The 27,349-nt window shown below is 57.6% G+C and overlaps 1 protein-coding gene across 1 annotated transcript in view; it reads right to left on the bottom strand.

Annotated features, from left to right (window-relative positions):
* agbl2 (AGBL carboxypeptidase 2) overlaps positions 1 to 27,349 on the bottom strand; it is a 90,659-nt gene that overhangs the window by 10,209 nt on the left and 53,101 nt on the right. The window contains exons 11-13 of the mRNA XM_063061479.1: positions 15,422 to 15,488; positions 14,647 to 14,754; positions 360 to 443 (exon numbers count right to left, since the gene is read on the bottom strand). Coding sequence (XP_062917549.1) covers positions 360 to 443; positions 14,647 to 14,754; positions 15,422 to 15,488 — 259 coding nt within the window. The remainder of the gene's footprint in view (positions 1 to 359; positions 444 to 14,646; positions 14,755 to 15,421; positions 15,489 to 27,349) is intronic.

The raw sequence follows: 27,349 nt of genomic DNA, 5'->3' as shown, positions 1-27,349 counted from the left end.
CAGAGCCCTTTACTGCACTGGAGGCATTGTACAATGACAAATTATATTATTGGTAATGTCAGGGAAATGAGGAAATTGGTCAGTGTTGTGTAGCTGAGATTCAGCACATCCATTCTTTCTGCTACGGCCAGGCAGCAGCCAGGCCTGTGACGTCCATTCTGTTAGGCCTTCTCTACCAATTGCCTGGGAAACCAGGAACCACAGCCCATCTTGGTGAGCACAAACTTTGTCATACAAATGGCCAGGAAGGCTCCCCTGCCAGAAACTGCTGTCCGATGAGGGAAACTTGCTGCATGAGGTTGGCGGCCAATCACTGACATCACACTTGGTTGAGGTTGAGGGACTCTTACTGATACTACCTTGGCAATTTTTGTCTTGGCTTTTCCTGCTTTTTCAAAGTGAACTGGGGACTCACTCTCCTCGGTTCTCTTCTTGCCCGAAGCCTTGATAAAAAAAACAGCAGAGGAATCAAGGTGAATACTTTGCCACAGTCATTTGAAGTTAATGACAGTGATTTGGGATGAATGATAGACAGAGTCTAAATGTGGGTTGCCCACTCATTGATATAACTCCCTCCCTCATTGTCTGTCATTTATCACCCGCAACCATCCTTCTCTCGACCTTCACACCTCTCTCAAACACTCCCCTCCCTTCCCTCCAACCCCAACACACTTCCCTCCCTCCCCTCCAACCCCCACGCACTTCCCTCCCTCCCGTCCAATCTCCACACACTTCCCTCCCCTCCCCTCCCCACACACTTACCTCCCTCCCTCCAGTCCCCACACACTTTCCTCCCTCCCTCCAATCCCCACACAATTCCCTCCCCTCCCCTCCAATCCCCACACACTTCCCTCCCTCCCATCCCCACACTTCCCTCCCTCCGACCAAACCCCACACACTTCCCTCCCTCCGACCAATCCCCACACAATTCCCTCCCCTCCCCTCCAGTCCCCACACACTTCCCTCCCTCCCTCCAACACCCACGCACTACCCTCCCCTCCAATTCCCACACACTTCCCTTCCTCCCATTCCCACACACTTCCCTCACCCCTCCAACCCCCACACAATTCCCTCCCTCCCTTCCAACCCCCACAAACCGCCCCTGAACTCCAAACCCCACACACTTCCCTCCCTCCGCTCCAACCCCGACACACTTCCCTCCCTCCCCTCCAACCCCCATACACTTCCCTCACTCCCCTCCAAACCCCATACACTTCCCTCACTCCCCTCCAATTCCCACACACTTCCCACCCCTCCAATCACCACACACTTCCCTCCCTCCCCTCCAATCTCCACACACTTCCCTCCCTCCCCTCCAATCTCCACACACTTCCCTCCCTCCCCTCCAATCCCCACACACTTCCCTCACTCCCTTCCAATTCCCACACACCTCCCACCCCTCCAATCACCACACACTTCCCTCCCTCCCTTCCAATCCCCACACACTTCCTTCCCCTCCAACACCCACACACTTCCATCCCTCCCCCCCAATTCCCACACACTTCCCTCCCTCCCTCCAAACCCCACACACTTCCCTTCCCGCAACCCCCACAAACCTCCCCTCCACTCCAATCCCCACACACTTCCCTCCCCTCCAACCTCCACACGGTTCCCTCCCTCCCTCCACACCCCACACACTTCCCTCCCTCCCGTCCAATCCCCATACACTTCCCTCCCTCCCCTCCAATCCCCACGCACTTCCCTCCCTCCCTCCAACCCCCACACACTTCCCTCCCCTCCAACCTCCACACGGTTCCCTCCCTCCCTCCACACCCCACACACTTCCCTCCCTCCCCTCCAATCCCCACGCACTTCCCTCCCTCCCTCCAACCCCCACACACTTCCTCCCCTCCAACCTCCACACGGTTCCCTCCCTCCCTCCACACCCCACACACTTCCCTCCCTCCCCTCCAATCCCCATACACTTCCCTCCCTCCCCTCCAACCCCCACACACTTCCCTCCCTCCCCTCCAGCAACCACACAATTACCTCCCTCCCGTCCAATCCCCACAGAATTCCCTCCCTCCCCTCCAATCCCCACGCACTTCCCTCCCTCCCTCCAACCCCCACACACTTCCCTCCCCTCCAACCTCCACACGGTTCCCTCCCTCCCTCCACACCCCACACACTTCCCTCCCACCCCTCCAATCCCCACACAATTCCCTCCCTCCCTTCGAATCTCCACACACTTCCCTCCCTCCCCTCCAATCCCCACACACTTCCCTCCCTCCCCTCCAATCCCCACACACTTCCCTCCCTCCCCTCCAACCCCCACACACTACCCTCCCTCCACTCCAACCCACACACACTACCCTCCCTCTCCTCCAACCCCCACACACTTCCCTCACCTCCAACCCCCACACACTTCCTTCCCTCCCTTTCCCCCACACACTTCCCTCCCTCCAATCCCCACACACTTCCATCCCTCCCCTCCAACCCCACACACTTCCTTCCCCTCCAACACCCACACACTTCCATCCCTCCCCCGCAATTCCCACACACTTCCCTCCCTCCCTTCAAACCCCACACACTTCCCTTCCCCAACCCCCACAAACCACCCCTCCACTCCAATCCCCACACACTTCCCTCTCCTCCCTCCAACCCCCACACACTTCCCTCCCCTCCAACCTCCACACGGTTCCCTCCCTCCCTCCACACCCCACACACTTCCCTCCCTCCCCTCCAACTCCCATACACTTCCCTCACCTCCAACCCCCACACCCTTCCCTCCCTAACCCCCACACACTTCCCTCCCTCCAATCCCCACACCCCTCCCTCCAATCCCCACACACTTCCCTCCCTCCCCTCCAACCCCCACACACTTCCATCCCTCCCCTCCAACCCCACACACTTCCTTCCCTCCCCTCCAACCCCACACACTTCCTTCCCCTCCAACACCCACACACTTCCATCCCTCCCCCGCAATTCCCACACACTTCCCTCCCTCCCTTCAAACCCCACACACTTCCCTTCCCCCAACCCCCACAAACCTCCCCTCCACTCCAATCCCCACACACTTCCCTCTCCTCCCTCCAACCCCCACACACTTCCCTCCCCTCCAACCTCCACACGGTTCCCTCCCTCCCTCCACACCCCACACACTTCCCTCCCTCCCCTCCAACCCCCACACACTTCCCTCCCTCCCTTCCAGAAACCACACAATTACCTCCCTCCCGTCCAATCCCCACACAATTCCCTCCCTCCCCTCCAATCCTCACACACTTCCCTCCCTCCCTCCAACCTCCACACGGTTCCCTCCCTCCCTCCACACCCCACACACTTCCCTCCCTCCCCTCCAACCCCCATACACTTCCCTCACCTCCAACCCCCACACACTTCCTTCCCTCCCTAACCCCCACACACTTCCCTCCCTCCAATCCCCACACACTTCCCTCCCTCCCCTCCAACCCCCACACACTTCCATCCCTCCCCTCCAACCATACACACTTCCTTCCCTCCCCTCCAACCCCACACACTTCCTTCCCCTCCAACACCCACACACTTCCATCCCTCCCCGCAATTCCCACACACTTCCCTCCCTCCCTTCAAACCCCACACACTTCCCTTCCCCCAACCCCAACAAACCTCCCCTCCACTCCAATCCCCACACACTTCCCTCTCCTCCCTCCAACCCCCACACACTTCCCTCCCCTCCAACCTCCACACGGTTCCCTCCCTCCCTCCAACCCCCACACACTTCCCTCCCTCCCTTCCAGAAACCACACAATTACCTCCCTCCCGTCCAATCCCCACACAATTCCCTCCCTCCCCTCCAATCCTCACACACTTCCCTCCCTCCCTCCAACCTCCACACGGTTCCCTCCCTCCCTCCACACCCCACACACTTCCCTCCCTCCCCTCCAATCCCCATACACTTCCCTCCCCTCCCATCCAATCCCCACACACTTCCCTCCCTCCCATCCCCACACACTTCCCTCCCTCCCATCCCCACACACTTCCCTCCCCTCCAATCCCCACACACTTCCGTCCCTCCCTCCAGTCCCCACACACTTCCTTCCCTCCCATCCCCACACACTTCCCTCCCCTCCAATCCTCACACACTTCCCTCCCTCCCCTCCAACACCCATACACTTCCCTCACTCCCCTCCAATTCCCACACACTTCTCTCACTCCCCTCCAACCCCCACACACTTCCCTCACCTCCAGCCCCCACACACTTCCCTCCCTCCAAAAACCCCACACAATTCCCTCCCCTCCAATCCCCACACACTTCCCTCCCTCCTTCCAATCCCCACACACTTCTCTCCCTCCGACCATATCCCATACACTTCCATCCCTCCCTCCAACCCCCACACACTTCCCTCCCCTCCAACCTCCACACACTTTCCTCCCTCCGTCCAATCCCCACACACTTCCCTCCCTTCCTCCAATCGACACACACTTCCCTCCCCTCACATCCAATCCCCACACACTTCCCTCCCCTCCCCTCCAATCCCCACACACTTCCCTCCCTCCCTCCAATCCCTACACACCCCTCCCTCCCTCCAACTCCCACACACTTCCCTTCCTCCCCTCCAACACCCACACATTTCCCTCCCTCCCCTCCAATCCCCACACACTTCCCTCCCTCCCTAATCCCCACACGCTTCCCTACCTCCCTCCAATCCCCACACACTTCCCTCCCTCCCCTCCAACACCCACACATTTCCCTCCCTCCCCTCCAATCCCACACACTTCCCTCCCTCCCTCCAATTCTCACACACTTCCCTCCCTCCCTAATCCCCACACGCTTCCCTCTCTCCCTCCAAACCCCACACGCTTCCCTCCCTCCCCTCCAATTCCCACACACTTCCCTCACTCCCCTCCAATTCCCACACACTTCCCTCCCCTCCAACCCCCACAAACCTCCCCTCCTCTCCAATCCCCACACACTTCCCTCCCCTCCCATTCCCGCACACTTCCCTCCCTCACTCCCATCCATACACACTTCCCTCCCTCCCCTCCAATCCCCATACACTTCCCTCCCCTCCCCTCCAATCCCCACACACTTCCCTCCCTCCCCTCCAACCCCCACACACTTCCCTCCCTCCCTCCAGTCCGCACACACTTCCTTCCCTCCTATCCCCACACACTTCCCTCCCTCCCCTCCAACACGCATACACTTCCCTCCCCTTCCCTCCAATCCCCACACACTTCCCTCCCCTCCCCTCCAATCCTCACATACTTCCCTCCCTCCCTCCAATCCCTACACACCTCTCCCTCCCTCCAACTCCCACACACTTCCCTCCCTCCCCTCCAACCCCACACATTTCCCTCCCTCCCCTCCAATCCCCACACACTTCCCTCCCTCCCTCCAATCCCCACACACCTCCCTTCCTCCCCTCTAACCCCCATACACTTCTCTCACACCCCTCCAATTCCCACACACTTCCCTCACTCCCGTCCAATTCCCACACACTTCCCTCCCCTCCAACCCCCACAAACCTCCCCTCCTACCCAATACCCACACACTTCCCTCCCCTCCCCTCCCCTCCAATCCCCAAACACATCCCTCCCTTCCTCCAATCGACACACACTTCCCTCCCCTCACCATCAATCCCCACACACTTCCCTCCCTTCCCCTCCAATCCCCACAAACTTCCCTCCCTCCCTCCAATCCCTACACACCCCTCCCTCCCTCCAACTCCCGCACACTTCCCTCCCTTCCCTCCAATCCCCACACACTTCCCTCCCTCCCCTCCAACCCCCATACACTTCCCTCACTACCCTCCAATTCCCACACACTTCTCTCCCCTCCAACCCCCTCACACTTCCTTCCCCTCCAACACCCACACACTTCCATCCCTCCCCCGCAATTCCCATACACTTCCCTCCCTCCCTTCAAACCCCACACACTTCCTTTCCCCCAACCCCGACAAACCTCCCCTCCACTACAATCCCCACACACTTCCCTCCCCTCCCTCCAACCCCCACACACTTCCCTCCCCTCCAACCTCCACACACTTCCCTCCCTCCGTCCAATCCCCACACACTTCCCTCCCTTCCTCCAATCGACACACACTTCCCTCCCCTCACATCCAATCCCCACACACTTCCCTCCCCTCCCCTCCAATCCCCACACACTTCCCTCCCTCCCTCCAATCCCTACACACCCCTCCCTCCCTCCAATCCCCACACACTTCCCTCCCTCCCCTCCAACACCCACACATTTCCCTCCCTCCCCTCCAATCCCACACACTTCCCTCCCTCCCTCCAATTCTCACACACTTCCCTCCCTCCCTAATCCCCACACGCTTCCCTCTCTCCCTCCAAACCCCACACGCTTCCCTCCCTCCCTCCAATCCCCACACACTTCCCTCCCTCCCCTCCAATTCCCACACACTTCCCTCACTCCCCTCCAATTCCCACTCACTTCCCTCCCCTCCAACCCCCACAAACCTCCCCTCCTCTCCAATCCCCACACACTTCCCTCCCCTCCCATTCCCGCACACTTCCCTCCCTCACTCCCATCCATACACACTTCCCTCCCTCCCCTACAACCCCCACACACATACCTCCCCTCCAACACTCACACACTTCCCTCCCCTCCCCTCCAATCCCCACACACTTCCCTCCCTCCCTCCCCTCCAACCTCCGCACACTTCCCTCCCTCCCCTCCAACCCCCACACACTTTCCTCCCCTCCAACCTCCACACACTTCCCTCCCTCCCATCACCGCACACTTCCCTCCCTCCCTCCAATTCCTGCAAACTTCCCTCCCTCCCCTCCAATCCCCACACACTTCCCTCCCCTCCCCTCCAATCCCCATACACTTCCCTCCCCTCCCATCCAATCCCCACACACTTCCCTCCCTCCCATCCCCACACAGTTCCCTCCCTCCCATCCCCACACACTTCCCTCCCCTCCAATCCCCACACACTTCCGTCCCTCCCTCCAGTCCCCACACACTTCCTTCCCTCCCATCCCCACACACTTCCCTCCCCTCCAATCCTCACACACTTCCCTCCCTCCCCTCCAACACCCATACACTTCCCTCACTCCCCTCCAATTCCCACACACTTCCCTCACTCCCCTCCAACCCCCACACACTTCCCTCACCTCCAGCCCCCACACACTTCCCTCCCTCCAAAAACCCCACACAATTCCCTCCCCTCCAATCCCCACACACGTCCCTCCCTCCTTCCAATCCCCACACACTTCTCTCCCTCCGACCATATCCCACACACTTCCATCCCTCCCTCCAACCCCCACACACTTCTCTCCCCCCAACCTCCACACACTTCCCTCCCTCCGTCCAATCCCCACACACTTCCCTCCCTTCCTCCAATCGACACACACTTCCCTCCCCTCACATCCAATCCCCACACACTTCCCTCCCCTCCCCTCCAATCCCCACACACTTCCCTCCCTCCCTCCAATCCCTACACACCCCTCCCTCCCTCCAACTCCCACACACTTCCCTTCCTCCCCTCCAACACCCACACATTTCCCTCCCTCCCCTCCAATCCCCACACACTTCCCTCCCTCCCTAATCCCCACACGCTTCCCTACCTCCCTCCAATCCCCACACACTTCCCTCCCTCCCCTCCAACACCCACACATTTCCCTCCCTCCCCTCCAATCCCACACACTTCCCTCCCTCCCTCCAATTCTCACACACTTCCCTCCCTCCCTAATCCCCACACGCTTCCCTCTCTCCCTCCAAACCCCACACGCTTCCCTCCCTCCCTCCAATCCCCACACACTTCCCTCCCTCCCCTCCAATTCCCACACACTTCCCTCACTCCCCTCCAATTCCCACACACTTCCCTCCCCTCCAACCCCCACAAACCTCCCCTCCTCTCCAATCCCCACACACTTCCCTCCCTCCCTTCCAATCCCCACACACTTCCCTCCCTCCCTTCCAATCCCCACACACTTCCCTCCCCTTCAACCCCCACACACTTCCCTCCCTCCCCAATCCCCACACTCTTCCCTGCCTCCACTCCAATCCCCACACACTTCCCTCCCTTCCCTCCAATTGACACACACTTCCCTCCCTCCCCTCCAATCCCCACAGACTTCCCTCCCATTCAACCCCCACACACTTCCCTCCCTCCCCTCCAACCCCCACACACTTCCCTCCCCTCCTATCCCCACACACTTCCCTCCCCTCCAACACTCACACACTTCCCCCCTCCCCTCCAATCCTCACACACTTCCCTCCCCTCCCCTCCAATCCCCACACACTTCCCTCCCTCCCTCCCCTCCAACCTCCGCACACTTCCCTCCCTCCCCTCCAACCCCCACACACTTTCCTCCCCTCCAACCTCCACACACTTCCCACCCTCCCATCACCGCACACTTCCCTCCCTCCCTCCAATTCCTGCACACTTCCCTCCCTCCCCTCCAATCCCCACACACTTCCCTCCCCTCCCCTCCAATACCCACACGCTTCTCTCCCTCCCCTCCAACCCTCACACACTTCCCTCCCCTCCATTCCCCACACACTTCCCTCCCTCCCCTCCAATCCTCACACACTTCCCTCCCCTCCAACCCCCACAAACCTCCCCACTCCAATTCTCACACACTTCCCTCCCTCCCCAATCCCCACACACTTCCCTGCCTCCCCTCCAATCGACAAACACTTCTCTCCCCTCCCCTCCAATTCCCACACACTTCCCTCCATCCCCTCCAACCCACACACACTTCCCTCCCCTCCAACCCCCACACACTTCTCTCCCCTCCAACACCCACACACTTCCCTCCCCCAACACCTACAAACCTCTCCTCCAATTCCAACACACTTCCCTCCCTCCCTCCATCCCCCTCACACTTCCTTCCGTCCCCTCCAACCCCCACACACTTCCCTCCCCTCCAACCCCCACACACTTCCCTCCCCTCCAACAGCCACACACTTCCCTCCCCTCCAACCCCCACACACTTCCCTCCCCTCCAACCCCCACAAACCTCCCCACTCCAATTCTCACACACTTCCCTCCCTCCCCAATCCCCACACACTTCCCTGCCTCCCCTCCAATCGACAAACACTTCTCTCCCCTCCCCTCCAATTCCCACACACTTCCCTCCATCCCCTCCAACCCACACACACTTCCCTCCCCTCCAACCCCCACACACTTCTTTCCCCTCCAACACCCACACACTTCCCTCCCCCAACACCTACAAACCTCTCCTCCAATTCCAACACACTTCCCTCCCTCCCTCCATTCCCCTCACACTTCCTTCCGTCCCCTCCAACCCCCACACACTTCCCTCCCCTCCAACCCCCACACACTTCCCTCCCCTCCAACAGCCACACACTTCCCTCCCCTCCAACCCCCACACACTTCCCTCCCCTCCAACCCCCACAAACCACCCCCCTCCAATCCCCACACACTTCCCTCCCCTTCCCTCCAATCCCCACACACTTCCCTCCCCTCCCCTCCAATCCCCACACACTTCCCTCCCTCCCTCCAATCCCTACACACCTCTACCTCCCTCCAGCTCCCACACACTTCCCTCCCTCCCCTCCAACACCCACACATTTCCCTCCCTCCCCTCCAATCCCCACACACTTCCCTCCCTCCCTCCAATCCCCACACACTTCCCTTCCTCCCCTCTAACCCCCATACACTTCTCTCACTCCCCTCCAATCCCCACAAACTTCCCTCCCTCCCTCCAATCCCTACACACCCCTCCCTCCCTCCAACTCCCGCACACTTCCCTCCCTTCCCTCCAATCCCCACACACTTCCCTCCCTCCCCTCCAACCCCCATACACTTCCCTCACTACCCTCCAATTCCCACACACTTCCCTCACTCCCCTCCAATTCCCACACACTTCCCTCCCTCCCTTCAAACACCACACACTTCCTTTCCCCCAACCCCGACAAACCTCCCCTCCACTCCAATTCCCACACACTTCCCTCACTCCCCTCCAATTCCCACACACTTCCCTCCCCTCCAACCTCCACACGGTTCCCTCCCTCCCTCCACACCCCACACACTTCCCTCCCTCCCCTCCAGACCCCATACACTTCCCTCCCTACCCTCCAACCCCCAAACACATCCCTCCCCTCCAACAGCCACACACTTCCCTCCCCTCCAACCCCCACAAACCACCCCCCTCCAATCCCCACACACTTCCCTCCCCTCCAACACTCACACACTTCCCTCCCCTTCCCTCCAATCCCCACACACTTCCCTCCCCTCCCCTCCAATCCCCACACACTTCCTTCCCCTCTCCAATCCCCACACACTTCCCTCCCTTCCCTCCAATCGACACACACTTCCCTCCCCTCCAACACCAACACACTACCCTCCCCAACACCTACAAACCTCTCCTCCAATCCCATCACACTTCCCTCCCTCCCTCCATCCCCCTCACACTTCCCTCCGTCCCCTCCACCCCGCACACACTTCCCTCCCCTCCAACCCCCACACACTTCCCTCCCCTCCAACAGCCACACACTTCCCTCCCCTCCCCTCCAATCCCCACACACTTCCCTCCCTCCCTCCAATCCCTACACAGCCCTCCCTCCCTCCAACTCCCACACACTTCCCTCCCTCCCCTCCAACACCCACACACTTCCCTCCCTCCCTCCAATTCTCACACACTTCCCTCCCTCCCCTCCAACCCCACACACTTCCCTCCCTCCCCTCCAATCCCCACACACTTCCCTCCCTCCCCTCCAATCCCCACACACTTCCCTTCCTCCCCTCCAATCGACAAACATTTCCCTCCCCTCCCCTCCAATCCGCACACACTTCCTTCCCCTCTCCAATCCCCACACACTTCCCTCCCCTCCAACACCAACACACTTCCCTCCCCAACACCTACAAACCTCTCCTCCAATCCCATCACACTTCCCTCCCTCCCTCCATCCCCCTCACACTTCCCTCCTTCCCTCCATCCCCCTCACACTTCCCTCCTTCCCTCCATCCCCCTCACACTTCCCTCCGTCCCCTCCAACCCGCACACACTTCTCTCCCCTCCAACCCCCACACACTTCCCTCCCCTCCAACAGCCACACACTTCCCTCCCCTCCAACCCCCACACACTTCCCTCCCCTCCAACCCCCACAAACCACTCCCCTCCAATCCCCACACACTTCCCTCCCCTCCAACACTTACACACTTCCCCTCCCCTCCAATCCCCAAACACTTCCCTCCCTCCCCTCCAATCCCCACACACTGCCCTCCCCTCCCCTCCAATCCCCACACACTTACCTCCCTCCCTCCAATCCCTACACACCCCTCCCTCCCCTCCAACACCCACACATTTCCCTCCCTCCCCTCCAATCCCCACACACTTCCCTGCCTCCCTCCAATCCCCACACACTTCCCTCCCTCCCCTCTAACCCCCAAACAATTCCCTCAATCCCCTCCAATTCCCACACACTTCCCTCACTCCCCTCCAATTCCCACACACTTCCCTCCCCTCCAACCCCCACAAATCTCCCCTCCCCTCCAATCCCCACACACTTTCCTCCCTCCCTCCAATCCCCACACACTTCCCTCCCTCCCCTCTAACCCCCAAACAATTCCCTCACTCCCCTCCAATTCCCACACACTTCCCTCACTCCCCTCCAACCCCCACAAACCTCCCCTCCTCCCCAATACCCACACACTTCCCTCCCTTCCTCCAATCGACACACACTTCCCTCCCCTCACCATCAATCCCCACACACTTCCCTCCCCTCCCCTCCAATCCCCACAAACTTCCCTCCCTCCCTCCAATCCCTACACACCCCTCCCTCCCTCCAACTCCCACACATTTCCCTCCCTCCCCTGCAATCCCCACACACTTCCCTCCCCTCCAACACCAACACACTTCCCTCCCCCAACACCTACAAACCTCACCTCCAATCCCCACACGCTTCCCTCCCTCCCTCCATCCCCCTCACACTTCCCTCTCTCCCCTCCAATCCCCACACACTTCCCTCCCTCCCCTCCAATCCCCACACACTTCCCTCCCCTCCCCTCCAATCCCCACACACTTCCCTCCCTCCCCTCCAATCCCCACACAGTTCCCTTCCTCCCCTCCAATCAACAAACACTTCCCTCACCTCCCCTCCAATCCGCACACACTTCCCTCCGTCCCCTCCAACCCCCACATACTTCCCTCCCCTTCAACTCCCACAAACCTCTCCCTCCTATCCCAACACACTTCCCTCCCCTCCAACACTCACACACTTCCCCCTCCCCTCCAATCCTCACACATTTCCCTCTCCTCCCCTCTAATCCCCACACACTTCCCTCCCTCTCTCCCCTCCAAACTCCACACACTTCCCTCCCTTCCTCCAATCCCCGCACACTCCCTACCTCCCCTCCAATCCCCACACACTTCCCTCCCCTCCAACACCAACACACTTCCCTCCCCAACACCTACAAACCTCTCCTCCAATCCCCACACGCTTCCCTCCCTCCCTCCATCCCCCTCACACTTCCCTCTCTCCCCTCCAACCCCCATACACTTCCCTCACTACCCTCCAATTCCCACACACTTCTTTCCCTCCCCTCCAACCCCCATACACTTCCCCCACTACCCTCCAATTACCACACACTTCCCTCACTCCCCTCCAATTCCCACACACTTCCCTCCCCTCCAACCCCCTCACATTCCCCCCCCCTCCCCTCCTATCGACACACACTTCTCTCCCCTCCCCTCCAATGCCCACACACTTCCCTCCCTCCCCTCCAATCCCCACACACTTCCCTCCCCTCCCATTCCCACACACTTCCCTCCCTCACTCCCATCCCTACACACTTCCCTCCCTCCCCTCCAATCCCCACACACTTCCCTCCCCTTCAACCCCCACACACTTCCCTCCCTCCCCAATCCCCACACTCTTCCCTGCCTCCACTCCAATCCCCACACACTTCCCTCCCTTCCCTCCAATCGACACACACTTCCCTCCCTCCCCTCCAACCCCCACACACTTTCCTCCCCTCCAACCTCCACACACTTCCCTCCCTCCCTCCAATTCCCGCACACTTCCCTCCCTCCCCTCCAATCCCCACACACTTCCCTCCCCTCCCCTCCAATCCCCACTTCCCTCCCCTCCACACTTCCCTCCCCTCCCCTCCAATCCCCACACACTTCCCTCCCTCCCCTCCAATCCCCACACAGTTCCCTTCCTCCCCTCCAATCAACAAACACTTCCCTCTCCTCCCCTCCAATCCGCACACACTTCCCTCCGTCCCCTCCAACCACCACACACTTCCCTCCCCTCTAACAGCCACACACTTCCCTCCCCTCCAACCCCCACACACTTCCCTCCCCTTCAACTCCCACAAACCTCTCCCTCCTATCCCCACACACTTCCCTCCCCTCCAACACTCACACACTTCCCCATCCCCTCCAATCCTCACACACTTCCCTCCCCTCCCCTCTAATCCCCACACACTTCCCTCCCTCCCTCCCTCCCCTCCAAACTCCACACACTTCCCTCCCTTCCTCCAATCCCCGCACACTTCCCTCCCTCCCCTCCAACCCCCACACACTTTCCTCCCCTCCAACCTCCACACACTTCCCTCCCACCCATCACCGCACACTTCCCTCCCTCTCTCCAATTCCCGCACACTTCCCTCCCTCCCCTCCAATCCCCACACACTTCCCTCCCCTCCCCTCCAATCCCCACACACTTCCCTCCCCTCCCCTCCAATCCCCACACACTTCCCTCCCTCCCCTCCAATCCCCACACAGTTCCCTTCCTCCCCTCCAATCAACAAACACTTCCCTCTCCTCCCCTCCAATCCGCACACACTTCCCTCCGTCCCCTCCAACCACCACACACTTCCCTCCCCTCTAACAGCCACACACTTCCCTCCCCTCCAACCCCCACACACTTCCCTCCCCTTCAACTCCCACAAACCTCTCCCTCCTATCCCCACACACTTCCCTCCCCTCCAACACTCACACACTTCCCCATCCCCTCCAATCCTCACACACTTCCCTCCCCTCCCCTCTAATCCCCACACACTTCCCTCCCTCCCTCCCCTCCAAACTCCACACACTTCCCTCCCTTCCTCCAACCCCCACACACTTTCCTCCCCTCCAACCTCCACACACTTCCCTCCCACCCATCACCGCCCACTTCCCTCCCTCTCTCCAATTCCCGCACACTTCCCTCCCTCCCCTCCAATCTCCACACACTTCCCCCCAATTCCCACACACTTCCCTCTCTCCCCAATCCCCACACACTTCCCTCCCTCCCCTCCAATCGACACACACTTCCCTCCCCTCCCCTCCAACCCCCACACACTTCCCTCCCCTCCAACAACCACACAGTTCCTTCCCCTCCAACACCCACACACTTCCCTCCCCAATGCCTACAAACCTCCCCTCCAATCCCAACACACTTCCCTCCCTCCCTCTAACCTCCACACACTTCCCTCCCTCCCTCCAACCCCAACACACTTCCCTGCCTCCCCTCCAATCCCCACACACTTCCCTTCCTCCCCTCCAACACCCACAAACCTCCCCTCACCTCCCATCCCCACACACTTACCTCCACTCCAATCCCCACATACTTCCCTCCCTCGCTACAATCCCCACACACTTCCCTCCCTCCCTCCAACCCCCACACACTATTCCTCTCCATTCCCTTCCTTCCCTGTAACATGTACCCTCACCTCTGCTCCCCCCTCCATCCCACAGACCCTACGGCCCCTCCACCTCTCAGGGTGTGCTCCCCCAACCCACCGTCAGGTGCCTTGGCGGGTCGGGTGCTGATGGTCTGGTAAGGAGGTGACGCTGTCGCAGCTGATTCCTCTCCCTCCTGCTCCTCAGCCTCTTTTTCTTCCGGTGAACCTTTGTGGAGGGAGCAGGGGTAAGGACAGGGTTGGTGGGGGTACAGTACCTGTGTCCCATTCCACCCAGCACCTGAGATTGACACGGACACAGTGGTCTCACTCACAGCCACACACCTGGATCTGACCTTGGCTCTCGGGAAACAGAGTGTCCTGAAACCCATTCTTCTCCCCTGGTGGACTCACCAACAACAAACTTGGCAGGAGTTAGGCCTTAAGGATGAAAGGTAAGGGCAGCAAATCGCAAGGGCTTTGTGTCAAGCGATATTAGGGTCAGATAATGGGGAATATCACATGTATTAGGATCAGATAATGGGGAATATCACATGTATTAGGGTGAGATAATGGGAAATATCACATGTATTAGGGTCAGATAATGGGAAATACCAGATGTATTAGGGTCAGATAATGGGAAAATGTCGCATGTGTCAGTTACAGGGAGCTGAAAGCACGGGAGGTACTTCAACACTATGGAAATTGGAGGGGGGTACCTCAGAACCAGAATCAAATTAATATCATGGGCACTTGTCATTTTGCAGCATATTTCTGGTTTCCATGGAAACTAATGGAGATGTAGAAAGTGAGGCATATATTCTGGAATAGTGGAGGAGATGTAGCAGTCTCTAACTCCCCATCCTAGCTACGTACACTTTGACCATTGCCTGTACCTTTACGGCGAATCTCATTAAGTGTGCAGGAGGCCCGTCTGACTCAGTACTGTTTGATCCACTGGTGCTGTACAAAAAGGAGAGAGAGTAATGTCAACAAATCTCATAGTGTGAGCAAACCTGTCAGTTAGTCCTGACGAAGGGTCTCGGCCTGAAACGTCAACTGCACCTCTTCCTAGAGATGCTGCCTGGCCTGCTGCGTTCACCAGCAACTTTGATGTGTGTTGCTTGAATTTCCAGCATCTGCAGAATTCCTGTTGTCTGCATCTCACACACCCATCACCCAACAGAACCAGGTACAAGCATAGACTACATAATCTCCCTGGAAACCACCCATGCCCTGTACACCATATGCAGAGTTACACACACCCTGCCCTGTACATATCCCACTGTCTGCAGATGCACGAACCCTGCCCTGTACACCATGCAATGTTCACAGACACACAAACTCTCCCTGTATATCATAGGCAAAGAGGAGGTAAGGCAGGATCACATATGGGAGAGTCATGAGACCAACAGACCACCTGTGTTGAACGTGGACCAGATCCAAAGTACGGTACAGTCTGCTTGGCATATTCTGTAGAGGCATCTTTGTATAAAACGTTGGTGAGGCCACATTTGGAATATGGTGGTCAGATTTGGTCCCTCTGCTACAGGAAAGTTGTTATTAAACTGGGAAGAGTGGAGAGAAATTTATATAAGGAGACGGTGGGCAGACTGACTGTATTCACTGGATTTCAGTAGGGAGAGGGTGAGCAGACTGTGACTGTATTCACTGGAGTTCAGTGGGGAGAGGGTGGGCAGACTGTGACTGTATTCACTGGAGTTCAGTGGGGAGAGGGTGGGCAGACTGTGACTGTATTCACTGGAGTTCAGTGGGGAGAGGGTGGGCAGACTGTGACTCTATTCACTGGAGTTCACTGGGGAGAGGGTGGGTAGAATGTGACTGTATTCATTGGGGAAAGGTTGGCAGACTGTGACTATTCACTGGAGTTCACTGGGGCGAGGGTAGGCAGACTGTGACTGTATTCACTGGGGAGAGGGTGGGCAGTCTGTGACTGTATTCACTGGAGATTACTAGGGAGAGGGTAGGCAGACTGTGACTGTATTCACTGGGGAGAGGGTGGGCAGTCTGTGACTGTATTCACTGGAGTTCAGTGGGGAGAGGCTGAGCAGTCTGACTGTACTCACTGGAGTTCAGTGGGGAGAGGGTGGGCAGACTGACTGTATTCACTGGGGAAAGGGTAGGCAGACTGTGACTCTATTCACTGGAGTTCACTGGGGAGAGGGTGGGTAGAATGTGACTGTATTCACTGGGGAAATGTTGGCAGACTGACTGTATTCACTGGAGTTCACTGGGGAGAGGGTAGGCAGACTGTGACTGTATTCACTGGGGAGAGGGTGGGCAGTCTGACTGTATTCACTGGAGTTCACTAGGGAGAGGGTAGGCAGACTGTGACTGTATTCACTGGGGAGAGGGTGGGCAATCTGTGACTGTATTCACTGGAGTTCAGTGGGGAGAGGGTGGGCAGACTGTGACTGTATTCACTGGAGTTCAGTGGGGAGAGGGTGGGCAGACTGTGACTCTATTCACTGGAGTTCACTGGGGAGAGGGTGGGTAGAATGTGACTGTATTCACTGGGGAAATGTTGGCAGACTGACTGTATTCACTGGAGTTCACTGGGGAGCGGGTGTGCAGACTGTGACTGTATTCACTGGGGAGAGGGGCAGACTGTGACTGTATTCACTGGGGAGAGGAGCAGACTGTGACTGTATTCTCTGGAGTTCACTGGGGAGAGGGTGGGCAGACTGTGACTGTATTCATTGGGGAAAGGTTGGCAGACTGTGACTATTCACTGGAGTTCACTGGGGCGAGGGTAGGCAGACTGTGACTGTATTCACTGGGGAGAGGGTGGGCAGTCTGTGACTGTATTCACTGGGGAGAGGGTGGGAAGGCTGTGACTGTATTCACTGGGGAGAGGGTGGGCAGACTGTGACTGTATTCACTGGAGTTCACTGGGGCGAGGGTAGGCAGACTGTGACTGTATTCACTGGGGAGAGGGTGGGCAGTCTGACTGTATTCACTGGAGTTCACTAGGGAGAGGGTAGGCAGACTGTGACTGTATTCACTGGGGAGAGGGTGGGCAATCTGTGACTGTATTCACTGGAGTTCAGTGGGGAGAGGGTGGGCAGACTGTGACTGTATTCACTGGAGTTCAGTGGGGAGAGGGTGGGCAGACTGTGACTCTATTCACTGGAGTTCACTGGGGAGAGGGTGGGTAGAATGTGACTGTATTCACTGGGGAAATGTTGGCAGACTGACTGTATTCACTGGAGTTCACTGGGGAGCGGGTGTGCAGACTGTGACTGTATTCACTGGGGAGAGGGGCAGACTGTGACTGTATTCACTGGGGAGAGGAGCAGACTGTGACTGTATTCTCTGGAGTTCACTGGGGAGAGGGTGGGCAGACTGTGACTCTATTCACTGGAGTTCACTGGGGAGAGGGTGGGCAGACTGTGACTCTATTCACTGGAGTTCACTGGGGAGAGGGTGGGTAGAATGTGACTGTATTCATTGGGGAAAGGTTGGCAGACTGTGACTATTCACTGGAGTTCACTGGGGCGAGGGTAGGCAGACTGTGACTGTATTCACTGGGGAGAGGGTGGGCAGTCTGTGACTGTATTCACTGGGGAGAGGGTGGGAAGGCTGTGACTGTATTCACTGGGGAGAGGGTGGGCAGACTGTGACTGTATTCACTGGAGTTCACTGGGGCGAGGGTAGGCAGACTGTGACTGTATTCACTGGGGAGAGGGTGGGCAGTCTGTGACTGTATTCACTGGAGTTCAGTGGGGAGAGGCTGAGCAGTCTGACTGTACTTACTGGAGTTCAGTGGGGAGAGGGTGGGCAGACTGACTGTATTCACTGGGGAAAGGGTAGGCAGACTGTGACTGCATTCACCTGAGTTCACTGGGGAGACGATGGGCAGACTGTGACTGCATTCACTGGAGTTCACTGGGGAAAGGGTAGGCAGACTGTGACTGCATTCACCTGAGTTCACTGGGGAGAGGATGGGCAGACTGTGACTGCATTCACTGGAGTTCACTGGGGAGAGGGTGGGCAGACTGTGACTGCATTCACTGGAGTTCACTGGGGAGAGGGTGGGCAGACTGTGACTGCATTCACTGGAGTTCACTGGGGAGAGGGTGGGCAGGCTGTGACTGTATTCACTGGGGAGAGGGTGTGCAGACTGTCATGTATTCACTGGAGTTCAGTGGGGAGAGGCTGAGCAGTCTGACTGTATTCACTGGAGTTCACTGGGGAGAGGGTGGGCAGACTGTGACTGCATTCACTGGAGTTCACTGGGGAGAGGGTGGGCAGGCTGTGACTGTATTCACTGGGGAGAGGGTGTGCAGACTGTCATGTATTCACTGGAGTTCAGTGGGGAGAGGCTGAGCAGTCTGACTGTATTCACTGGAGTTCACTGGGGAGAGGGTGGGCAGTCTGTGACTGTATTCACTGGGGAGAGGGTGGGCAGGCTGTGACTGTATTCAGTGGGGAGAGGGTGGGCAGTCTGTGACTGTATTCACTGGGGAGAGGGTGGGCAGGCTGTGACTGTATTCACTGAGGAGAGGGTGGGCAGGCTGTGACTGTATTCAATGGGGAGAGGGTGGGCAGTCTGTGACTATTCACTGGAGTTCACTGGGGAGTGTGTGGGCAGGCTGTGACTGTATTCACTGGGGAGAGGGTGTGCAGACTGTGACTGTACTCACTGGAGTTCACTGGGGAAAGGGTAGGCAGACTGTGACTGCATTCACCTGAGTTCACTGGGGAGAGGATGGGCAGACTGTGACTGCATTCACTGGAGTTCACTGGGGAGAGGGTGGGCAGACTGTGACCGCATTCACTGGAGTTCACTGGGGAGAGGGTGGGCAGGCTGTGACTGTATTCACTGGAGTTCAGTGGGGAGAGGGTGGGCAGTCTGTGACTGTATTCACTGGGGAGAGGGTGGGCAGGCTGTGACTGTATTCACTGGAATTCACTGGGGAGAGGGTGGGCAGACTGTGACTGTATTCACTGAGGAGAGGGTGGGCAGTCTGTGACTGTATTCACTGGGGAGAGGGTGGGCAGTCTGTGACTGTATTCACTGGGGAGACGGTGGGCAGTCTGTGACTATTCACTGGAGTTCACTGGGGAGAGTGTGGGCAGGCTGTGACTGTATTCACTGGGGAGAGGGTGTGCAGACTGTGACTGTATTACTGGAGTTCAGTGGGGAGAGGGTGGGCAGTCTGTGACTGTATTCACTGGGGAGAGGGTGGGCAGGCTGTGACTGTATTCACTGGGGAGAGGGTGGGCAGTCTGTGACTATTCACTGGAGTTCACTGGGGAGAGTGTGTGCAGACTGTGACTGTATTCACTGGAGTTCACTGGGGAGAGGGTGGGCAGACTGTGACTGTATTCACTGGAGTTCAGTGGGGAGAGGGTGGGCAGTCTGTGACTGTATTCACTGGGGAGAGGGTGGGCAGGCTGTGACTGTATTCACTGGGGAGAGGGTGGGCAGTCTGTGACTGTATTCACTGGGGAGAGGGTGGGCAGTCTGTGACTATTCACTGGAGTTCACTGGGGAGAGTGTGGGCAGGCTGTGACTGTATTCACTGGGGAGAGGGTGTGCAGACTGTGACTGTATTCACTGGAGTTCACTGGGAAGAGGGTGGGCAGACTGTGACTGTATTCACTGGAGTTCACTGGGGAGAGGGTGGGCAGACTGTGACTCTATTCACTGGAGTTCACTGGGGAGAGGGTGGGTAGAATGTGACTGTATTCATTGGGGAAAGGTTGGCAGACTGTGACTATTCACTGGAGTTCACTGGGGCGAGGGTAGGCAGACTGTGACTGTATTCACTGGGGAGAGGGTGGGCAGTCTGTGACTGTATTCACTGGAGTTCACTAGGGAGAGGGTAGGCAGACTGTGACTGTATTCACTGGGGAGAGGGTGGGCAGTCTGTGACTGTATTCACTGGAGTTCAGTGGGGATAGGGTGGGCAGTCTGTGACTGTATTCACTGGGGAGAGGGTGGGCAGGCTGTGACTGTATTCACTGGGGAGAGGGTGGGCAGACTGTGACTGTATTCACTGGAGTTCACTGGGGCAAGGGTAGGCAGACTGTGACTGTATTCACTTGGGAGAGGGTGGGCAGTCTGTGACTGTATTCACTGGAGTTCACTAGGGAGAGTGTAGGCAGACTGTGACTGTATTCACTGGGGAGAGGGTGGGCAGACTGTGATGTATTCACTGGAGTTCAGTGCGGAGAGGGTGTGCAGACTGTGACTGTATTCACGGGAGTTCAGTGGGGAGAGGGTGTGCAGACTTTGACTGTATTCACAGGAGTTCAGTGGGGAGAGGGTGGGCAGTCTGTGACTGTATTCACTGGGGAGAGGGTGGGCAGGCTGTGACTGTATTCACTGGGGAGAGGGTGGGCAGTCTGTGACTGTATTCACTGGGGAGAGGGTGGGCAGTCTGTGACTATTCACTGGAGTTCACTGGGGAGAGTGTGGGCAGGCTGTGACTGTATTCACTGGGGAGAGGGTGTGCAGACAGTGACTGTATTCACTGGAGTTCAGTGCGGAGAGGGTGTGCAGACTGTGACTGTATTCACTGGAGTTCACTGGGGAGAGGGTGGGCAGACTGTGACTGTATTCACTGGAGTTCAGTGGGGAGAGGGTGGGCAGACTGACTGTATTCACTGGGGAAAGGGTAGGCAGACTGTGACTGCATTCACCTGAGTTCACTGGGGAGAGGATTGGCAGACTGTGACTGTATTCACTGGAGTTCAGTGGGGAGAGGGTGTGCAGACTGTGACTGTATTCACTGGAGTTCACTGGGGAGAGGGTGGGCAGACTGTGACTGTATTCACTGGAGTTCACTCGGGAGAGGGTAGGCAGACTGTGACTGTATTCACTGGGGAGAGGGTGGGCAGTCTGTGACTGTATTCACTGGAGTTCAGTGGGGAGAGGCTGAGCAGTCTGACTGTACTCACTGGAGTTCAGTGGGGAGAGGGTGGGTAGACTGACTGTATTCACTGGGGAAAGGGTAGGCAGTCTGTGACTGCATTCACTGGAGTTCACTGGGGAGAGGGTGGGCAGGCTGTGACTGTATTCACTGGGGAGAGGGTGTGCAGACTGTGACTGTACTCACTGGGGAGAGAGTGGGCAGGCTGTGACTGTATTCAGTGGGGAGAGGGTGGGCAGTGCAGTCTGTGACTGTATTCACTGGGGAGAGGGTGTGCAGACTGTGACTGTATTCACTGGGGAGAGGGTGGGCAGGCTGTGACTGTATTCACTGGGGAGAGGGTGGGCAGACTGTGACTGTATTCACTGGAGTTCACTGGGGCAAGGGTAGGCAGACTGTGACTGTATTCACTGGAGTTCACTAGGGAGAGGGTAGGCAGTCTGTGACTGCATTCACTGGAGTTCACTGGGGAGAGGGTGGGCAGACTGTGACTGCATTCACTGGAGTTCACTGGGGAGAGGGTGGGCAGTCTGTGACTGTATTCACTGGAGTTCAGTGGGGAGAGGCTCAGCAGTCTGACTGTACTCACTGGGGAGAGGGTGTGCAGACTGTGACTGTACTCACTGGGGAGAGGGTGGGCAGGCTGTGACTGTATTCACTGGGGAGAGGGTGGGCAGTCTGTGACTGTATTCACTGGAGAGACGGTGGGCAGTCTGTGACTATTCACTGGAGTTCACTGGGGAGAGTGTGGGCAGGCTGTGACTGTATTCACTGGGGAGAGGGTGTGCAGACTGTGACTGTATTCACTGGAGTTCAGTGGGGAGAGGGTGGGCAGTCTGTGACTGTATTCACTGGGGAGTGGGTGGGCAGGCTGTGACTGTATTCACTGGGGAGAGGGTGGGCAGGCTGTGACTGTATTCACTGGAGTTCAGTGGGGAGAGGGTGGGCAGTCTGTGACTGTATTCACTGGGGAGAGGGTGGGTAGGCTGTGACTGTATTCACTGGAGTTCAGTGGGGAGAGGGTGTGCAGACTGTGACTGTATTCACCGGAGTTCAGTGGGGAGAGGGTGGGCAGTCTGTGACTGTATTCACTGGGGAGAGGGTGGGCAGTCTGTGACTGTATTCACTGGGGAGAGGGTGGGCAGTCTGTGACTATTCACTGGAGTTCACTGGGGAGAGTGTGGGCAGGCTGTGACTGTATTCACTGGGGAGAGGGTGTGCAGACTGTGACTGTATTCACTGGAGTTCAGTGGGGAGAGGGTGGGCAGACTGTGACTGTATTCACTGGGGAGAGGGTGGGCAGGCTGTGACTGTATTCACTGGGGAGAGGGTGTGCAGACTGTGACTGTATTCACTGGAGTTCAGTGGGGAGAGGGTGGGCAGTCTGTGACTGTATTCACTGGGGAGTGGGTGGGCAGGCTGTGACTGTATTCACTGGGGAGAGGGTGGGCAGGCTGTGACTGTATTCACTGGGGAGAGTGTGGGCAGGCTGTGACTGTATTCACTGGGGAGTGGGTGGGCAGGCTGTGACTGTATTCACTGGGGAGAGGGTGGGCAGGCTGTGACTGTATTCACTGGGGAGAGGGTGTGCAGACTGTGACTGTATTCACTGGAGTTCACTGGGGAGAGGGTGGGCAGACTGTGACTGTATTCACTGGAGTTCAGTGGGGAGAGGGTGGGCAGTCTGTGACTGTATTCACTGGGGAGAGGGTGGGCAGGCTGTGACTGTATTCACTGGGGAGAGGGTGGGCAGTCTGTGACTATTCACTGGAATTCACTGGGGAGAGGGTGTGCAGACTGTGACTGTATTCACTGGAGTTCAGTGGGGAGAGGGTGGGCAGACTGTGACTGTATTCACTGGGGAGAGGATGGGCAGACTCTGACTGTATTCACTGGGGAGAGGGTGGGCAGTCTGTGACTGTATTCACTGGGGAGAGGGTGGGCAGGCTGTGACTGTATTCACTGGAGTTCAGTGGGGAGAGGGTGGGCAGTCTGTGACTGTATTCACTGGGGAGACGGTGGGCAGTCTGTGACTATTCACTGGAATTCACTGGGGAGAGGGTGTGCAGACTGTGACTGTATTCACTGGAGTTCAGTGGGGAGAGGGTGGGCAGACTGTGACTGTATTCACTGGAGTTCAGTGGGGAGAGGGTGGGCAGTCTGTGACTGTATTCACTGGGGAGAGGGTGGGCAGGCTGTGACTGTACTCACTGGAGTTCACTGGGGAAAGGGTAGGCAGACTGTGACTGCATTCACCTGAGTTCACTGGGGAGAGGATGGGCAGACTGTGACTGTATTCACTGGGGAGAGGGTGGGCAGTCTGTGACTGTAATCACTGGGGAGAGGGTGGGCAGGCTGTGACTGTATTCACTGGAGTTCAGTGGGGAGAGGGTGGGCAGTCTGTGACTGTATTCACCTGGGAGACGGTGGGCAGTCTGTGACTATTCACTGGAGTTCACTGGGGAGAGTGTGGGCAGGCTGTGACTGTATTCACTGGGGAGAGGGTGTGCAGACTGTGACTGTATTCACTGGAGTTCAGTGGGGAGAGGGTGGGCAGTCTGTGACTGTATTCACTGGGGAGTGGGTGGGCAGGCTGTGACTGTATTCACTGGGGAGAGGGTGGGCAGGCTGTGACTGTATTCACTGGGGAGAGGGTGGGCAGTCTGTGACTATTCACTGGAGTTCACTGGGGAGAGTGTGGGCAGGCTGTGACTGTATTCACTGGGGAGAGGGTGTGCAGACTGTGACTGTATTCACTGGAGTTCACTGGGGAGAGGGTGGGCAGACTGTGACTGCATTCACTGGAGTTCAGTGGGGAGAGGGTGGGCAGTCTGTGACTGTATTCACTGGGGAGAGGGTGGGCAGGCAGTGACTATTCACTGGAGTTCACTGGGGAGAGTGTGGGCAGGCTGTGACTGTATTCACTGGGGAGAGGGTGTGCAGACTGTGACTGTATTCACTGGAGTTCACTGGGGAGAGGGTGGGCAGACTGTGACTGCATTCACTGGAGTTCAGTGGGGAGAGGGTGGGCAGTCTGTGACTGTATTCACTGGGGAGAGGGTGGGCAGGCTGTGACTGTATTCACTGGGGAGAGGGTGGGCAGTCTGTGACTATTCACTGGAATTCACTGGGGAGAGGGTGTGCAGACTGTGACTGTATTCACTGGAGTTCAGTGGGGAGAGGGTGGGCAGACTGTGACTGTATTCACTGGAGTTCAGTGGGGAGAGGGTGGGCAGTCTGTGACTGTATTCACTGGGGAGAGGGTGGGCAGGCTGTGACTGTATTCACTGGGGAGAGGGTGGGCAGGCTGTGACTGTATTCACTGGGGAGAGGGTGGCAGTCTGTGACTATTCACTGGAGTTCACTGGGGAGAGGGTGGGCAGACTGTGACTGTATTCACGGGAGTTTACTGGGGAGCGGGTGGGCAGACTTTGACTGTATTCACTGGAGTTCACTGGGGAGAGGGTGGGCAGACTGTGACTGTATTCACTGGAGTTCACTGGGGAGAGGGTGGGCAGACTTTGACTGTATTCACGGGAGTTCAGTGGGGAGAGGGTGTGCAGACTGTGACTGTATTCACTGGAGTTCAGTGGGGAGAGGGTGGGCAGACTGTGACTGTATTCACGGGAGTTCAGTGGGGAGAGGGTGTGCAGACTGTGACTGTACTCACTGGGGAGAGAGTGGGCAGGCTGTGACTGTATTCAGTGGGGAGAGGGTGGGCAGTGCAGTCTGTGACTGTATTCACTGGGGAGAGGGTGTGCAGACTGTGACTGTATTCACTGGGGAGAGGGTGGGCAGGCTGTGACTGTATTCACTGGGGAGAGGGTGGGCAGACTGTGACTGTATTCACTGGAGTTCAGTGCGGAGAGGGTGTGCAGACTGTGACTGTATTCACTGGAGTTCACTGGGGAGAGGGTGGGCAGACTGTGACTGTATTCACTGGAGTTCAGTGGAGAGAGGGTGGGCAGACTGACTGTATTCACTGGGGAAAGGGTAGGCAGACTGTGACTGCATTCACCTGAGTTCACTGGGGAGAGGATTGGCAGACTGTGACTGCATTCACTGGAGTTCACTGGGGAGAGGGTGGGAAGACTGTGACTGTATTCACTGGAGTTCACTGGGGAGAGGGTGGGCAGACTGTGACTGTATTCACTGGAGTTCACTGTCGGGAGAGGGTGGGCAGACTGTGACTGTATTCACTGGGGAGAGGGTGGGCAGTCTGTGACTGTATTCACTGGAGTTCAGTGGGGAGAGGCTGAGCAGTCTGACTGTACTCACTGGAGTTCAGTGGGGAGAGGGTGGGTAGACTGACTGTATTCACTGGGGAAAGGGTAGGCAGTCTGTGACTGCATTCACTGGAGTTCACTGGGGAGAGGGTGGGCAGGCTGTGACTGTATTCACTGGGGAGAGGGTGTGCAGACTGTGACTGTACTCACTGGGGAGAGAGTGGGCAGGCTGTGACTGTATTCAGTGGGGAGAGGGTGGGCAGTGCAGTCTGTGACTGTATTCACTGGGGAGAGGGTGTGCAGACAGTGACTGTATTCACTGGAGTTCAGTGCGGAGAGGGTGTGCAGACTGTGACTGTATTCACTGGAGTTCACTGGGGAGAGGGTGGGCAGACTGTGACTGTATTCACTGGAGTTCAGTGGGGAGAGGGTGGGCAGACTGACTGTATTCACTGGGGAAAGGGTAGGCAGACTGTGACTGCATTCACCTGAGTTCACTGGGGAGAGGATTGGCAGACTGTGATGTATTCACTGGAGTTCAGTGCGGAGAGGGTGTGCAGACTGTGACTGTATTCACTGGAGTTCACTGGGGAGAGGGTGGGCAGACTGTGACTGTATTCACTGGAGTTCACTCGGGAGAGGGTAGGCAGACTGTGACTGTATTCACTGGGGAGAGGGTGGGCAGTCTGTGACTGTATTCACTGGAGTTCAGTGGGGAGAGGCTGAGCAGTCTGACTGTACTCACTGGAGTTCAGTGGGGAGAGGGTGGGTAGACTGACTGTATTCACTGGGGAAAGGGTAGGCAGTCTGTGACTGCATTCACTGGAGTTCACTGGGGAGAGGGTGGGCAGGCTGTGACTGTATTCACTGGGGAGAGGGTGTGCAGACTGTGACTGTACTCACTGGGGAGAGAGTGGGCAGGCTGTGACTGTATTCAGTGGGGAGAGGGTGGGCAGTGCAGTCTGTGACTGTATTCACTGGGGAGAGGGTGTGCAGACTGTGACTGTATTCACTGGAGTTCACTGGGGAGAGGGTGGGCAGACTGTGACTGCATTCACTGGAGTTCACTGGGGAGAGGGTGGGCAGTCTGTGACTGTATTCACTGGGAAGAGGGTGGGCAGGCTGTGACTGTATTCACTGGGGAGAGGGTGTGCAGACTGTGACTGTACTCACTGGGGAGAGGGTGGGCAGGCTGTGACTGTATTCACTGGAGTTCAGTGGGGAGAGGGTGGGCAGTCTGTGACTGTATTCACTGGAGAGACGGTGGGCAGTCTGTGACTATTCACTGGAGTTCACTGGGGAGAGTGTGGGCAGGCTGTGACTGTATTCACTGGGGAGAGGGTGTGCAGACTGTGACTGTATTCACTGGAGTTCAGTGGGGAGAGGGTGGGCAGTCTGTGACTGTATTCACTGGGGAGTGGGTGGGCAGGCTGTGACTGTATTCACTGGGGAGAGGGTGGGCAGGCTGTGACTGTATTCACTGGGGAGAGGGTGGGCAGTCTGTGACTGTATTCACTGGGGAGAGGGTGGGTAGGCTGTGACTGTATTCACTGGAGTTCAGTGGGGAGAGGGTGTGCAGACTGTGACTGTATTCACCGGAGTTCAGTGGGGAGAGGGTGGGCAGTCTGTGACTGTATTCACTGGGGAGAGGGTGGGCAGTCTGTGACTGTAATCACTGGGGAGACGGTGGGCAGTC

The sequence above is a fragment of the Mobula hypostoma genome, chromosome 11 (assembly GCF_963921235.1).
Source record: "Mobula hypostoma chromosome 11, sMobHyp1.1, whole genome shotgun sequence".
NCBI lineage: Eukaryota > Metazoa > Chordata > Chondrichthyes > Myliobatiformes > Myliobatidae > Mobula > Mobula hypostoma.
This window is presented reverse-complemented; position numbering and strand designations above follow the sequence as displayed.